The sequence below is a fragment of the Drosophila miranda genome, chromosome XL (genome assembly GCF_003369915.1).
Source record: "Drosophila miranda strain MSH22 chromosome XL, D.miranda_PacBio2.1, whole genome shotgun sequence".
Taxonomy (NCBI): domain Eukaryota; kingdom Metazoa; phylum Arthropoda; class Insecta; order Diptera; family Drosophilidae; genus Drosophila; species Drosophila miranda.
In genome coordinates this window covers 18,836,656-18,854,191 of record NC_046673.1, presented here as the reverse complement: position 1 = coordinate 18,854,191, position 17,536 = coordinate 18,836,656, and the positions used below count along the sequence as shown (strand labels likewise).

At 47.2% G+C, this 17,536-nt stretch overlaps 2 protein-coding genes across 4 annotated transcripts in view; one reads left to right on the top strand and one right to left on the bottom strand.

Annotated features, from left to right (window-relative positions):
• The window catches only part of LOC108164714 (zwei Ig domain protein zig-8), a 169,871-nt gene that overhangs the window by 51,508 nt on the left and 100,827 nt on the right, over positions 1-17,536 (bottom strand). For all 3 annotated transcript variants that reach the window (XM_017300592.2, XM_017300593.2, XM_033387911.1), the window contains one exon: positions 14,010-14,050. The gene's annotated coding sequence lies outside the window, so the exon portion shown is untranslated. The remainder of the gene's footprint in view (positions 1-14,009; positions 14,051-17,536) is intronic.
• Positions 14,612-15,370, top strand: LOC108164715 (transcriptional regulatory protein AlgP). Its single transcript, XM_017300599.2, has 2 exons — positions 14,612-15,183; positions 15,244-15,370. The coding sequence occupies exon 1, from the start codon at positions 14,727-14,729 to the stop codon at positions 15,165-15,167; it is 441 nt and encodes a 146-aa protein (XP_017156088.1). The 5' UTR covers positions 14,612-14,726; the 3' UTR covers positions 15,168-15,183; positions 15,244-15,370.

Genomic DNA, 17,536 nt, shown 5'->3' with positions numbered 1-17,536 from the left:
CAAAAAATGAGCCAAAGAATGACCCAAAGAATGACCCAAAGAATGACCAAAGAATGAGCCAAGGAATGACTCAAAGAAGGACCCAAAAAGTGACCCAAAGAGTGACCAAAGAATGACCAAAGAATAAGCCAAGGAATGACTCAAAGAAGGACCCAAAGAATGACCAAAGAATGACCCGAAGAGAGACCATAGAATAACGAAAGAATGACCCAAGGAATGACCAAAGAGTGACCAGAGAATGAGCCACAGAATGACCCAAAGAATGACCCAAAGAATGACTCTAAGAGCGACCCAAAAAATGACCAAAGAATGAGCCAAGGAATGACTCAAAGAAGGACCCAAAGAATGACCATAGAATGACCCAAAGAATGACCCAACGAAAGACCCAAAGAGTGATTAAAGAATGACCCAAACAGTGACCAAATAATGACCCAAAGAAGGACCCAAAGAGTGACCCAAAGAGTGACCCAAAGAATGACCCAAAGAGTGACCAAATAATAACCCAAAAGAGTGACTCAAAGAGTGACCCAAAAAGTCACCCAACGAAAGATTTTTGCAGATTTTCCTCAGGCGTTTCCGTTGAGAAATCTCCCTGGAATTTCCATGATGTTGTCCCCCCAAGAATGCCCCAAAGACAGAATCCCAAAGAGCCCTGAAGGACAATAAAGAACTGGACAATACACCGTACCTTAGTTGATTCTCCCGCTGAGTATTTCACCACATACGACAGCTCATAAAAAGGGTTTGAAAAAAGAAACAACAAACAAAACAATAGAAATGCAATTAAAAACCATTTTGTTCTCGCAAATATTCGACAGCTGCTGGAACGCAATATGCAAATAATCAAACAAATAACAAAACAAAGCAGAAGAATGCAATAAACGTGTCGCACGTGGCGTATGTGCAATTATTACAGCCCCAAAAGGGGGGGGAGAGAGGGAGTGCTGCACCACCATTTGACAGCCCGAAGTGAGAGACAGAGCTGCAAGTGTCGTGGTCGTATTGATTTGAATCTCCCCAAAAAGAAGATGGAGTTTCAGGCATTTTCTTTGCGTCAATTACTCGAGGAAACTGCTGCGAATGAGGTCTCCATTACAGTCAGCTGCTGTCGCCTGTGGAGCTTCAAATATTTGCACATGCCAGTGAAATATCTCAAAGGATTCTTGGGGGGGAGGAGGGGGGGGGGGGTTGCTTGTGGCATCCTAAAAATCTAAAGCATGTGCGGTGGAGGCGAAGCTGCAGAGTCGCTTGAGGGCATCGGCTTTAGAAGCTTTACTCAAAACTTTCACTGCGTTCGTTTGTTCTCATGGTGTTAATCGATAAATATCGATAGTTTTAAACATTTTCGATTGTTATAGCGTGGAGTTCGAGAAGTGGAGCAATTCTCTGAGATAAATCGCTAATTCGATTAGTTTTTATCGATTTTGTATCATGTTCGATTGATTTTAATCGATTTTTCGATAGTCTGCGTAGCCGAGGACCGATTGCCAAGCCAAAACTTCAAATTCTAGTCCTCGCGGATTGGCTTCGAGTCGATAAACCTGCCTTAAGACGATATTTTTTGGTAAAAACGTCTGAAATATCGCACCACATGGCATTCCCATCTACTCCGTTTGATTTAGGATATTTTTCCAGCGTTGATTGAATAAATTGCATGGAATTAATTTGAATCGATTTGACTTTCAACGAAAGAAACACAGCCCCAAAGTATTGTCTTAGCTCTCCACCTCTCCACCTCTCTATCTCTCTGAGGGTCCTTTCTCTTTCTAAGGAGTCATTTGCATATGCACACACACACACTTGGATATGCGGCGTGTATCTGTGGCATATAAAGTGGCATTTTTGCAAATGATGAAACCCAGGACTTAATGTGGGGTGAAAAACAACAGCAGCAAAATCAAGGGAAAATGGCAATGCGGAGGACTCGCACGAGGACTCTCGTATCAGAGACAAGAACAAAGCCTTTTTGTGAGCCACAATAAACTATCTTTTATTGCCGGTGGTCCCCCACGGAGAGGGGCAGAATGGTGCAGAGAGGGGCAGAGAGGGGCAGAGAGGTTCAGAGAGGGGCAGAGAGGGGCAGATGGAGGAAAAGGTGCTGTCCTCTGGTGTCCTGTGCTCCACTGTCCGCTTGTCCTTACTTTCTGTGTTATATATATATATATTTTTTTTTTTTTCTCTCTCCCGCCCTCTCCCTCTCTACGCCGCTCGCTCTTTTTCTCCGAGTCTCTGAGTCGCTCTTTTGCTGCGTTGTCGACCGCATAAAAGTTTTTCAATTAAGTGCCATGCCCTACTTTGGACTTTTTGCTGAAGCCAAGCCCCCATATACCCGTATACGCCCCGATACCCCACTTTAGTGTGCCCCTACTGGTAGGGGCGGTGGCAGGGGCAGGGGCGGGGGCAGGGGCGGGGCAGGGGAAGGGGTAGGGGAGACATATGTACATACGCGGCATTGCCGCATGCATAATGCGAATGTTAAAAGCGTTGCCCGAGCATCGTCGTTACCGGTTACCGCCAGCTGCCGCTCCGCTCTCCTCCCCCCACACCTCCTACCCCTCCGCTGCAACGCTGCGTAAGTGGAACGCATGTACGTATGTGTGTGTGTGTGTGTGTGCACGGTCTCCCATTGGCATTTTAGCCTCGACAACACTCTGGGGCAGAGGCTTTTGGGTGGATTCTGTGGCCACAAAAGCCAAGTTATCGATATTCCAGACAAAAATCGATATAAATATCGATAAATAGTAACATAAGAAATGAATTTAGTGATTCAGAAGGAAAATTGCCTAAAAATATCGATATCAAGTGAAGTAAAGTAATCGATTTATATATCGATTAATACTAATATGATAGTATTGCGGATACGATGATTATAGTGGAACAATCCTGTAAAAATATCGTTATTAGGATAGATAATCGTTTAAAAAGCCGATTAATAGTCAGATAAAAATCGAATATAATTTTAAGAAATCGATATTTACCACCGATAGCCGATTATTTGTATATATGTATTCAAGGAAAGTATCTACAACCATCTGGCAATAATCTACAACAAAATAAAGTAATCGATTTAAATATCGATTAATAAAAATATGATAGTATTGCGGATACGATGATAAGAGTGCAAGAATTCTCTAAAAATATCGTTATTAGGATAGATAATCGATTAAAAAGCCGATTAATAGTCCGATGAAAATCGAATATAAGGGAGAAATTGTTAACTTATCAATATTTATCACCGATAACCGATTAATATGACATATATTCGATGAAGGTATCTACAACCTATCTAAAAACAATCGAAAATAACAAATCTTAGAAAAATCGTCGATTATAAACATAGGAATCGATCAATTTATCGATAAAAAAATATAAGAATCGATAAAACTATCTATATTAAACATAAGAATCGATGAAAATATCGATAAGCAGTTTGGTGCAGGCCATATTTCCAGTTTCGAGTGCCCCCCGGAGGGTATGCCACTCTCGTCACTTGTTTCTCTCTCCCCCTCCCTCTCCCACACTCTCAGCGGCTTTGTGTCGCCACAAAAAAATATGTGCAACTTGGGTTTTAATATGCATCAAGTAGGAGCAACTAAGGGGCAAGCGATTTCAGCCAGAAAGAGAGGGAGAAACAGGGAGAGAAAGAAGGAGAGCCAACTATAGAGATAGTGTGGATAAAAAAGACAGAAAGAAGGAAAGGTAGGTAGGTGGAATTTTTCGTGAGGCTTCAATGGAAGTACGTGACATATGCACACACACACAGATACACGGATGCACAGATACACGTGCAATCATTCATTCAGAAATATTTTAATGAAGTGGAAAACTGCTTCTCGTCACGGAATTACTGTGGGAATCTTGTCTTTTCGTATAGAAAATGGAGAGGTTGAGACTTAGATCCAAGATCTGTATCTGGAGCATGCATGTATCTGTTGGATAGACGTGGCTGTAAATGAAGTAGTTGACAATCGACTGGCATCCTATGGCTGCTACTACTCCTAAAAGTTTCCTCTTCTGCTCCTTTTTCTTCTACTCCTTCGCTTTCCTTGTCTCCTCCTCCTCCGGCACCTCCTCCTGCACCTCCTCCTCCTCCTGCACCTCCTCCTCCTCCTTCACCTCCTTCGACTTCTGTCTTTGGTGTTCTCTGTCTTGTATTTAATTTTGTGCCGAAATATGCTTGAACTTCAATCAGCAAACACGCATTTTGTGGCCTCCTCTGGCGACTCCAAACGCTGCAGGCAGTTAAACAAGGGACGGGACCACACAATCAACTTTAATAACTTAGATACACACACACACACACACACACACACACATGGTTGGGCACACAGCTGGCGGTTGGGCAAGGGTGGAAGAGGCGTGGCCGCCTGCTGGCATGTTAATATTAGTTACGGTGGGAGGCCACAAAAGCACATAAACTTGGGAAAACGTAGATAGAAGATACACACACACGACAGAGCCAGAGAGAAAAGCCGAACCCAAAATGGGGTGAAGGATAGTAAAGACATAAGGAAGAGCAAGGAGAAAAGTATCGCCACTTTAAGGCAGATATTTATCGATAGTTTAGAGGAGAATTGAATTTTCACCGGAGAGAGAGTGGCAAACTGTTGCCTGTTATCGCCCCCCCAGGCGTCTCTGGTTTAGCCAACATTGGCGTGTCCTTGAGTCCCCCTGATTAAAACACACGAAGCCTAAGCGAGCAGGCCATAAAGCATCTTCCTGCGGGGGTGCCACAGCAGCACTTGGCGCACTAACCGAAATCCATTCAGCAAACTAAAACCAAAACCAATTTGAAGTGAAAACCTCAATTCAGAAAACACACACAGACAGACACTGAGCCCGCAGCCTCTGGCGTACCCTCATCCGTACATGCCACACATGCCGCATCCTTACACCGCCATTGATTATAATACGCCTCTCGTTCGCCTCGGAGAAGTGTTCGCAGGGATGTCTTATATGCAAATTTGATTTAAACCCCGCACAAAAGTGGAATAATAAATAAAAGTCTCGATCTATCGAGAGAGAGAGAGAGAGAGAGAAGTGCCGCATGCACCCAAAGGGAGCCGGAGAGGGCATCAAACAGTCGAGCATCCATCCATTCAGTTCCTTGCGAACCTTATTCATGTTTCATTTTTTTTGTGTTTTTTTTTGTTTAGAAATTTGATTTTCATAAGCTGACTCACGTGCCTGCATCAAACGGCTTATGGTGGGTGGCATGTGGCACGGTGGCATGGGTGGCAAGGGGGGCAAGGGGGGCAAGTGGTTTGTGTCGATTTTTGGTTTACCAAACGCCACGGCACGCACGCCTGCTTGCCTGCTCGCGAGATTGAGCTCTGGATTTGAGGATACACCCGACAGGAGCTTGGAGCGGGGGGAGCAGGGGGAGCGGGGGGAGGGTGTCGGGGTGTCGGATGATGCCACGCATGAATTAAGCCAAAGATATGTTTGACGGGCAATATTTCTCGCAATACTCACACACACCTACGGCACGTAGTGCATTTGCAGGGGGGCTCCCCGCCCGGGAGAAGATGTAACAAATATGAAAGGATATTCCCAGGGATTATACGACTATTGGATGCCCTATAGAGAGCGGGAGTGGCTATTGCTGGACACGGAGGAGGTCGTTGAGGACCTTTTACGGGGAAAAGACGACCTCTTGACCGTCACAGCAGGCGCTTTTCAAGGGTTTAGCGGGGGGAAGAGAGGAGCGGGCTTATCGAGAGGGATGTGGATCGTCCCAACTTTGAAGCATCTCGATTCACATCCATTTCGAGCCACATCCATCTCTAACTTTGAAGAATCTCGATCCACATCCATCTCTAGCTTTTAAGCATCTCGATCCACATCGATTTCGATCTAAAACCATATCGATCCACATCCATTTCGATCCACATCGATTTCGATCCACGTCCATCTCTATCCATCCATCTCTAACCTTGAATAATCGTGATCCACATCCATTTCGATCCACATCCATCTCTAACTTTGAAGAATCGCGATCCACATCCATTTCGATCCACATCCATCTCTAATCTCGATCCACAACCATTTTGCCCCCACAACAGTGTCCCACAGAGCTTTTCTGCCCCTCAAAATTCCCATACCTATTCCTAAAATCCTAAAATTCTGTGTAGCCCAGAAAATCCAACGAGTGCAAGTCCAGGGTATCCGAAAATTATGCAGCTGGCTTTTATGGGGCGGGCCATGAAACAGGAAACAGAAACAGGGATGCTTTTAGTGCCTGCCAAAGGGAGGGGGGGGGGGAGGGGGGTGGAGGCGGAATAAAGAAAGAAGCAAAGAAGAAGAAGCAACGCAATGAAAGATTGATGAGGCATGCAACGGCATCCCAGAGATCTCAGCCAAAAGGCTGTGTATTACGAAAATGCCGAATAGATCTTCCACAGGGGATCTCCCTGCCACTCTCGTTTTTGGGACTAACCCAAAAAAAATGAATGGACAAAATGTTTTGTGGCACATGAAATACGATATGATGAGGCGACTGTCGAGTGCAATTTTCAATTTTCAATTTAAAAAAAAAAACTGCAACGCCAGCTCTGGCGGAATAGAAAACATGTGTTGTACCTTTTTTCTTTGTTGTTGGTCTTTGTGCCGAAATTCGATTATAATTTGAATGCAAAACCACAGGAGAAAGCTGGGGAAAGTCAAAGGCAAGGGGAGCTCAATTAACTGACATTAAGTGACTTGCCCGGGGATATCTCTCCCTCTCCTCTCCCCCCTCTCTCTCGCACACTTTGTGTCGTTTTTCCAAAGGGAAATTGAATACGTGGCACACAGAGACGAGGGCGGAGGCGGAGGCGGAGACGAAGGAAAAGCCCGGGCAAAAGTGACAGCACAAGTGACATTTCAATGATTTCGCTGTCAGTCAGTCAGTCACTCTCTCTCTCTCTCTCTCTCTCTCTCTCTCTCTTAGGAGGTGGGGAAGGATGTTTCCTTTTGGGAGTGAGACAAATGGCTGTCACGCAATGGCGGCGGCTCAAAAACAACAACAACAACTAAGCAGAGGACAAGAACAGAGGGTGGAGGGGAGGAAAAACTGCTAACCACAGCAGAAAAACAGCAGAAAAACAGGAGCATCAAACCATCAAACGGCTGTCGAAATGGCAAGCATTGTTTTTATCAGTTTTTCGCAAAAAGCCAAGAGAGAGACACAAAATAAAAATAGCCTCCCCAAAAACAAAAGCGTCAAAAGTTTTTCGGGTAGTAAAAGGCGTGGGAGGCGGACCGAGTGTGGGTGTGGCATGCTCGCGCGTGTGGACACATCCAGAGGGTCCGGTCTGGAGGCATTCATAGCAATTAGTGTTAATTTCGGCAAAAGGTCTGCATAATATATTACATTTCTAATGAGAAGTTATGTCCGGGCCCCCATACAATGGTTCCTCTCAAGGCATTGCCATATGCTAATTAGTCATTGAGTGGCTTTAATCACTCCATAAGCCATCCAGCCGCTTGTATCTCTCTCTCTCATGTGTGTGTGGGTGTGGGTGTGTGTGTGTGGGGGGAAAATGTATTAAAAACTAATTAGAAAACAAGTGGGAAAAAGTTGGCAAAAAGCGCCGTAAAAGAGTGGAACAGAGACGGCAACGGCACAGACAGATAGAAGAAAAGAGAGAAAGGGGGGAGTGCTGGGTAGGCGGGGGGTGTCTTATTACAGCCATCCCAGGTATAAGGCAGATGAAAGTTTCAGTTCAATAATTACGGTGATGCCAGCAAAAGTTCTGCTGCAAGTTTTTTTAAGTTTTTCCCTTGCATATTTCTCTCTCTCCCTCTCTCTCCCTCCCTCTTGTTTATCGATTTTTAATCAATGAAAGGAGGGAGAGGGAGAGGCGGAACACAAATAAAACCAGAGCACAGCCTGGTCGGTCGGTACTCTGTTCCTTTGAGCAGCGCCGCGTCTCAGTTGATTCATTCCTTCATTATCCCTCCGCCCCCTGCGCCTTACACAATGAACAACCGCAGCCCCGCCGAGCCACTTTATCGCTGCAGAGCCACTGCAGCGCTGCCGAGCCACTTTATCGCTGCAGAGCCACTTCAGCGCTGCCGAGCCACTTTATCGCTGCCTAGCCTCTGCAGCGCTGCCGAGCCACTGCAGCCGAGTCACTGTAGCGCTGCCGAGCCACTTAATTTCTGCCGAGCCTCTGCAGCGCTGCCAAGCCCCTGCAGCGCTGCCGAGCCCCTGCAGCTCTCTCGAGCCTCTGCAGCTCTGCTGAGCCACTGCAGCGCTGCCGAGCTTCTGCAGCTCTGCCGAGCCCCTGCAGCGCTGCCACTGCAGCTGGCCGAGCCTCTGCAGCTCTGCCGAGCCCCTGCAGCCGAGCCACTGCAGCGCTGCCGTGAGAAAAAGAGAGCAGAGCCAGGCGAGCGATCAACAGCCGAACGCAGAAGCCAATGTATTTGCATTGCATTTGCTCTCTCTCTTTACGTATGTTCGCCTCTTCGGCTTCGGGCAGAAAAGCAACAATACATACGCCTCCTCGGCTTCGGGCAGAGAGACGGCAGACGTGTACCCTTTAGAATTTGTCTAGCGGGAGAATAGCTACGCATGAATACACCCGCTGCGGAAGTACAAGTACTGGGTAGAAGATCTCTCTCGCCTCTGCGATCGGCAGAGCAGTGCCGTGGCCAATCGGAGTGAAGGAAACTGTCGGCTGATTATGGGATTCTGAGCTCCCCCTCCTCCACCAGCACCATTTCATGCATTTCATAAGCCGATTATCTGGCCAACCATCGGTTGGATGTCAGAGCCATGCGTCGTTTACATTTGGCAAGAGAAGAGTAAATTCATCAACCAGCAACGAACCAGCTGTCGAGGATGAGTCCTGGAATGAGTGAAGAAGAAGATCCTTCCAGCATTCCCATTTGATTGCTTATGAGAGATGGCTTTCCCCCCGTCCCCCCACACGCATACATACAATCATCTCTTTAGTTACCGCCCTTTGATTTCGCCCACTCTGTCTCTCTCTCTCTCTCTCTCTCTGTTTGGCCTCTTAAATACATCTATGGCTATTAGTCATGAAGGGGCAAGGACTTCAGAGGACATGGCACTGGACAGGACACATTCACATGCGAAAGAAAGTCATCAGAAGATGAGTTTGTCTTTGGAGTTTCGTGCACTTTCATTTAATAGACGACACTCCATGGCACTGGCCCCTTTCTCTTTCCCCTCTCCCCAGTTCCCAGTCCCGAGTCCTGGCAGCCATATTTTAACTTAATTAACTTGCAACTATTTAAGTGAACAGCACAAGTGGCTCGTTTTCTCTCATTGAACTCGTAGTAGAGTGCTGCTTTCTCTTCTCTCTTCTCTCTTTCTCTTGTGCCGAGAAATCTGTTTCCTTCGAGACGGCGGCAGGGCAGGCACACTCAATGACTACAAATTGTGGTCATCAGAGGGGCAGGGGGGGCAGGGGGGGCAGGAGGGGGGTGGCAGAGAGAAACGAGAATTAAAGGTGGAAATAGGAAATAGTAGATTTTCGTTTGTCACGTACATGAGGGGAGAGCGGAGAGCGGAGAGCGGAGAACGAAGGACGAAGGAGAGTACTCCATGAAAGCCAGAGGCACGTATGCCCCCCTCCCCACTCTTTGCCCCCCCCACCAGTTTTCCCTCTCAAGTTTTCCTTTCCAACCATCGGCCCTCGACTTTCTTGTGGCGATTGCGACAGCGATTTGTATAAAATTACAATTTCATTTGAAGCTCCAGAAAGCCGCCCGTGAATTGAGGTCGATAGAAGGAAGGTCCCCACACCCACACCCTCCCCCTCCCCCTCCCCCACTCCCACTCAGTGCTTCTCCGCTTACTCTCGCACTCTCTGTGCGAAGAGAACTCTCTGTGTCCTTCAGTCTATTTTCTCGCTTATATAAGTAGTTTTTTTTTTGGGCCCCACACCCAGAACGCGTCGTACAGCAGCACACCTCGGCCTGCCCTGTGCCCTAATGAGCATCTGGTAGTCGTTTCGATCTGCCACAGCCACAGAGTTGCATCATAGAACCACGTATCAACGAGTGCTGCGGCTTTGAATTTGCAGGGGGAGGGGGTGGCTGGGCGGGGTCCAAAGTTCGAATCCGAAGCTCATTATGGGACTAGAAATCGTCGCGACGCTGTCTGTCTGTCTCTGTCACCTCCGTGCGGAGTACAGTCTCGTCTCTCGTCGCTCCTCTCTCTCGTCGCTCCTCTCTCTCGTCTCTCGTCGCTCCTCTCTCGTCGGTCGTCTCTAGCCCCTCGTTTCATTGTCAATTGCAATTCTCTTAATTAGTTTCTGATGCTCCTTGTGCGTTTTCTTCTCTCTCTCTCTCTCCTTTTCTGCCCTCTGTCGCTCTGTTTTTGGCATTTCTGTTTGCTTCTGCGGACTTTCGGTCCGTCGCTGATGTAATTTTCTGCTTGTTACATTCCGTTTGCTCTTTCTACCCCCCCCCCGCTGCCCCACCCCTTTATTTTCTATTTGATTTGATTTTATTTTATTTGGGACTTTTTCCCTGGAAAATGCGCGGAGGGGGGAGGGGGGGCGGGCGAAGATGAAGTTTGTTTTTGGTTGCTAGGAATTTATTCAAATTGGAATTTAATTGAAATGTTTGTCATTTGAAAGCTTTCCCACACACACAGATACACCCACACACACCCACACACACATTTGACTTTTTCCAATTCGCTGCGGTTCCCCCCTTCCACATGGCTTTGTCCCCCCCTCCCTCCCACTCCCTTTTGCATCTTTGTTCTCTCCCGCTTCTCCCTCTCTTTCTCCCTTTTTTTATGTTTATTTATTTTGTGGCTTACTTTTCCAACAATCGATGCGCTGCTCTCTGGCAAATCAAAGTAAATTCTGAAAAATTTCAAGAATTTTTGCAACCCAAAAAAAAATTCACAAGTATTCAATGGAAATGTTTTTGCAGGCATTTTCCGGCCCAGAACCGAAAAGATAGATCATTTTTGTGCCTTTAAATTCTCTCCGCAACACCTTTTGCTATGTTTTCCTCTTGATTTCCACCACAAATATCCTGCAAGGAGTGTCTGTATTTTTATTATGCAAACAGGAAGTGCGAAAAACGCCTGGTTAACAAATGATTTCCCAAAACGGGGGGGAAGAGGGCCAGAGAATAGAGAGAGAGAAAAGCGAGAGCCTGAGTGAATCACAATATGCTAAAAAAAAGGGGGCATGGGGCACGGGGCTGGGGCACGGACCGGAGCGAGTATAAATATTATGCCAGGAATCACAACAGCGAAAACAACGCGAATTTCGGGCCAGGCGGTGGCGGGGGGGTACAGTGAGACAGAGAGAGAGAGAGAGAGAGCACTCTCTGTAAACCAAAAAAAAAAAACAGGACTCCCTCTACACAACACAATGCCAAAGCGATGTAAACTTTCCACCGAAAAACCGAGCCCAAAAAAAAACACCCAACGAAAACACACAGAAAAAATGGGCATTTCAAGTATTTTTTGCAAACCAAAAGATAGGGTATCTTTTGCGAAAATGTATCTGTGAAATTCGAGCCGAATATCCACGAATTTAAGATACTATTTTACAGTATTTTTTCAGCACTTTCTGATGGAAGTTGTGGTACCCTCGAGAAGGCGAGGCCCCCTCAAAGGGCGGGGGCGGAGCCGCCACACCCTCTTTGCGGCGCGTGCAACATAAACCAAAAATGCAGTCAATACAAATATAAATAACTGCGGCCAGCGGGGGGGTGGTTAGGGGCTGGGGCGGAACAATCAAAAGCATTTTACTCTAGCTGCCACATGCAACACACCGCCCCACAGCACTCTTGTTGCATGTGCCTGCCCGGTGTGTGTGTGTGTGTGTGTGTGTGTGTGTAATATATGGAAACGAATTTTCGGCGTGATTGCATCGCGAATACGAGTACGCGCGCGTATACGTAATGCATTTGTGAAATGCATCATGCCCCTTGCAATTTGCAACAAATGGTAGAAAATGGAGCTACGTGGCAGGGCGGGGCGGAGCACGAGTGGCAGAAGGCGTTTTGCCTTGCTCTGAGTGCACACCCATGGAAAAATACCTTGCGGGGCTTCGACCTTAATGAACCCCAGGGATTGGTCTCGCATGGCCACTCCATTCTCCACAGCCCCAGCCATTCGCTTCTTAATGGAAATTTCTTGGTAGCCAAATTGGTTTTTGGGCCAAGGCGGGTAGGGGTGGGGTTGGCAGGAGAGATTTTGTTGCAAGCTACTCCTGGTCGGGCTCCTCCCACTCCCAAGGAGGCTCCTCCTCCTCCTACTTCCACTCCCACTCCTCCTCCTCCTCCTACTCCTACTCCTACTCCTACTCCTACTCCTACTCCTACTCCTACTCCTACTCCTACTCCTACTCCTTCTCCCACTCCTTCCCCTATACCCCCTCCACCTTCCCCCACCCCCTCCTTAAGCCTGATTTATGAGTGCTTCAAATGTAAAACGAAAGGCTTAACATAATAGCAGGTGGCCGTGTCTCTGCCCCAAAGAAATTACCCAATTTCCACCTGTACTCGAGGGTGCAACATTAAGCCGCAAAACTTTCCCAAGCAATACTCCATTCCACAAACTATTATTATGCATAAAGTAAACTATTTCTCATGAAATTCCTCGAATATCAAGCTTAACGGGGGGACCCCACTTAGTCGGTGCCCAGAATTCAACAAAAAACAAACGCAGTCGGTCCCAAAAAGGCAAAAACAATGCAACAAAACCAAACAATTCCCTAAACCCAAGCTATACGATATATATCTATATAGATACTAACTTTGAATCACACGAAAAGACCTCCCAAAAAATACTTTGGTAATAATTCCCTTAATTTCCTGGAAAATGCATCCCTTTGGAACACTTGAAAGAGCTTTCTCCAAAAGGACTACCTTTGATTGATAATTCCTCCATTCAATACTTTTGAAAACCCTAAAAAGGCTACTCTGAAACACGTTTCTTTGGTACATTTTTTTGGTGACTTTTAAGCCTGGTTTGGGGGGCCTTCAAATACCTGACTTTTGGTATACTTTTAGACTTACGTTTTGTGTGTTTTTTTTTTGGTGTTGCCACCAACTGAAGTTCATAAAAATGTTTGCTCATTTCATTCGTTTGGAAATGCCTAGGAAATGCCATCAAATCAGCGCGCACTGAGGCACGTTTCCATGGGCCATTAGCCAGCAGGCACAGAGGCAGCCAGAAACGTGGCCAAAACCGCAATCGAAAAGCACGTCTGTCTGTGGGGTCTGTCCGTCCGTCCGTCCGTCTGTCCGTCCGTCCGTCCGTCTGTCCGTCCCTCCGTCTGTTTGTTTAAAGAAGGAATCGCTGGATTGCAATGATCATTTGACCATTTTTCGGGGTTATGTGTACTTTATGCCTTCTACACGTGTACAACCTGTACCTTCCACCACTCCCTGGTAGGGAGGTGGCATTCTGGTAATATCATTTTGCAATTGCACACGAGAAGGAGGTGCCTTTTTGGGTTTTGTATCTGCCACAAATTGCAAATTAAATTATTGCCCAAAGGATAAGAGAGAAAAGGGTCTGCCATTCCATTCCAAAATAAATATTAGTACAATTTTCCAGGGCATTAAATTTCACTTAGCATACACAGAAAAAAAAAAAAAGAAAAACCTATAGATAGACGACACCAGGAGTGCGGAGTGCGGAGTGGGGGGTGGGGGGTGGCATGCCCCCCACAGCAGCGGCAAGTGCAGCTCGTTAAGCGTCGAAATCTTGACTGGCTTTTGAGTGACTGAATGGAAGATGAGAGATATATATGCAACTAGATTTAGATTCAGGAAGGAGAGAGCATACCCTCGAGGGATTCCTGCAAGATGGCTTTCCCCTTCCTTTACAGGGTATCTCCCCATTCGGCTTGGCTTCTCCTTGCCTCTATGGCGAATAAGTGCCTTAAGTGAAGCATCGCCCCTCGAGTGGCAGACAGTTTTCGTGGAAAAGAAGGCCTTGCCGCCGTGCCGCTGCCGCCGTGCCACTCGACGGTGGCTCCTCCTTGTGATGTTGTGTGTTAATTTGTGGCTGCACTTACCTTCGGTTTATTTGATTCCTGGATGGATGTCAAGTGTTTGCCTGCAAGAAAAAACACACGCAAATCAGACACTTTTCCAATGGGCTTCTCCACGCACCTCTCGGCGTATCTAGGATATGCTTTTGACCCAAAAAAAACCAAAAGAAAAGGCAAACCCGTAAACTAATTTTTTCTTTGGCGCTGTCGGAATGTCCCCGGGGATGAATTCATTTCCAAGACGCTCTGCTTTATCCCGGCAGGTGGTGGCTTTTGTTGCAGCTATAAGATAACACAGACACTGCCCCAAGTGGCTGGCGGGAGGGGGAGGGGGACACAAGACAACAATACACCAGATCCTATCGCTGGGCGGGGGGCAGGAGGGGTAAGAATAGCAAACAAAAGGTAGAATGGATAGGGCGGTTCATTTGGTGACGATGACAGTAAATTGCATTAAATGAACCAGAAGAACCGAACCTCGGGGCCGGCCTTCAGGCGACACTGATTGGCAGAGAGAGGGAGGGGCATGGAGATGCCAGAAAGGATAGGATAGGATGATAGGATCCCAGGAACTACCTTAAGTATCCTTCAAAACAAATTGAAATCCATAAGGTTCTATACTTTTTGAAAGAGAACAAGGCCGTTACATTCCAGTCAACATTTTTGAGGCATAGATCTCATTCAGAGCTAGAAATTGCTTAAAATTATACAAGAACATTTTCAAAGATCCTCGTACAAGTCATGGACGATCCAACCAAACAGGACGAAGGGAAGCCCGAGGGGAATCCCAAGGTAATGCCCGAAGGGAAGCCCGAAGTGAAGCCCGAGGGAAAGCTATTGGGAAAGCTCTTGGGGAAGCCCGAAGTGAAGCCCGAGGGAAAGCCCGAGGCGAAGCCCGAAGTGAAGCCCATGGAGAATCCCAAGGTAAAGCCCGAGGGGAATCCCAAGGTAATGCCCGAAGGGAAGCCCGAAGTGAAGCCCGAGGCGAAGACCGAGGCGAAGCCCGAGGCGAAGCCCGAAGTGAAGCCCGTGGGGAACCCCGTGGGGAAGCCCGTGGGAAACCCCGTGGGGATGCAGCCGCCTGTGGACGATAATATGCAACGTGCAGTGCTGCTATTCGCCTTCTTCAGCGCCGCCACCTGTCTGCTGGCGCTGGCTGTCCACAGGATGCATCCTGCTTAACGCCAGGATCCAGCAGGTAATTTAGACATTAGACCCGATCGCAACTGGCCAATCGATTGTCTTATGATTTCCCTAGGCCAACAATGACACACACCGAAACACTGAGACACGATGGGCCGCAGCAATCCTCAAGAAGTAGAAATTGAACATTTGTGGACACAACAAGCAACAACAGCCATCATTCCAATAAATAAATAAGAGTTCGCCAGTTATGCTTTTTATACCTATTACTTCCTTGAGATTTCCACAGCGGATATCCCCAGAAACCATCGGTACCAACCAAAAGGTATCCAAATGGATGATCTAAAACCGAAAGAAGGCCCTCAAAAGCGCCTTACTTGACCTCATGGAGAGTGAGCGCGAGAAAAAACCGAAATTTTCGGCTTAATCGGCGAGGGTTTGGATGGATGCAGGTCTCTAGCTCGAAAGCCAGGTGTTCAAAGCCACACTGGATGTGATCTCTGAGAAGTGGGCGCCTAATGAGGCCTGCTGTCTCTCTTGTGGCCCACACAAGCCACACGATAAACCACAATGTCTGTGAGGCTCCAATATTCATGAAACTACTCCCTTTTGTGTGGCACACCCGAGCCATGCCGCAGGGAAGCTGTCGGGCTGAAGATTTCCACAAGGCATTAACCGCAACACTTTCCGTCTTGTCAGCAAAATCCGAGCTGGGGACAAACATCGTTTATGCTCTTCGACTTGTTATGGAGTCGCCTCCTTGTCATTGGGGCTGGGCGTGGCGGTGGGTGGTGGGGGGGGGCCTGCCGTTGCTGTTGGCTAATCAATTTTTGCAGTCTTGGCTTCTCGTTTTGTCGTGTGCTTTTTGGGTTCGTCCTTGGCTCCATCCAGGCATAGTTCTGACCAATTTTTGGTAAGCTAAGCTTGCGGTTTTTCCCTTGTATTTGATTTGGAAATTTGCAGGTAATGAAGCTGTTTAATGTCTGTCCCCCTCCCCCTGGGGCCCAGTGCCAGACCCTTGTGGTGAGACCCCTTGGAAGGGCAGCAGGGCATCGGGTTATTGGTGTTTCATATCACGTATCATATGAGGAAGGAGGAAAGGAGGGACTAAGGCTCCACTCTTGATTAAATTTTAAACACAATTTTCCACTTGAGCGGAGAGAAAAGCAATTATCTAGCCGAAGGGAGCAATCTGAAGAGATACAACAATTGTCATGGGATATGGGAGGGGGTTAGTGGGTGGGGGGGGGGGGGTGTGGTGTGTGGTGCATTCCACTGTCAATTGTTGCAACAGTCGTCGCGCACGCATTCGTGCAACTTTTGGCCTCGAATTCATTTGCAATTAAACGCATAAACATTTTAATTATGCCACAAAGTTTGTGCCCCCCCCCCCCCCCCCACACACGACCCACCCCCACCCTCTCTCTCTCTCTCTCCGTCTCTTTGTTTTCCCCAAAAGTTCTGCGTGGCGCACATGCATAATGAAAAGTTTTTGTGCGGAGGGGGTGGGGGTGGGGGTGGGGGTGGGGCGCCTCTCCCTCTCTCTGGCTATCAATTTGTTTCTTTGAGCTTTTGTGTGTGGGGGGGGGGGGGCAGGTAAGTCGCAGCTTAGGCAGCAGCTTAATGAATTTACATAACGCACACACACACACACACACACACACACACACACAAACACACACACATACAGAGAGAAATCAAAAGCCAGCAGGCAGGACCTCCGCTTAACCACAAAGGCTAAGCCCACCACCTCTTGGCCGGGGCTAATCAGCTTGGGGAAAACTTTCCTTTGACCCCCAAAAGACTCCCCCCAACCCCACGCCCCACAGCAGCCTTAAAAGTCACGGAAAAGTCGGGGACAAATCCTTAGAAAAACACACACACACACACATAATAAATAAATATCAAATTCCTGCATTTCATGTGGAAAGTAAAATGGAAAATAAAAGAAAGCGCTGGAAAATGGAAAACTTTTGCCAAGGCATTCATCAATGACACAGGAAAATGGTGGCAGCAGCAGCTTGCCTTCGCCTTCGCCTTCAATTGATACGACAATTCGAAGGCGAAATTGAATTGAAAATTAATGTGAAAATTAAAATGAAAAATGCCAGTGGGGGTGGGGAGTGGATTGACATATTTTCAATTAAGACACAGAAATCAATTTCCAAAACAGAACAAAAAAGAAACATCTCGCCCTGCAATAAGTTCTTTATCTCAAATTTGCACTCGTTTCCTGTGGAGATTCACTCAAAGCACTTGAGCACAAAGCAGCAAAAAAGTTCTGGTCGAAGTTTATGGCTTATCATCGAGTGCGTGGCTTGAAGAAATGATTGATAAAGGCAGACAAAATTCAAGGGCAGGCGGCTGAATGCAAGCGGGAACGCGACAGATCAAGAGAGCGAGAGCGA

Excerpts from the sequence above, each read along its gene's own strand:
- LOC108164715 (XM_017300599.2), top strand. The coding sequence starts at position 14,727 with ATGGACGATCCAACCAAACAGGACGAAGGGAAGCCCGAGGGGAATCCC.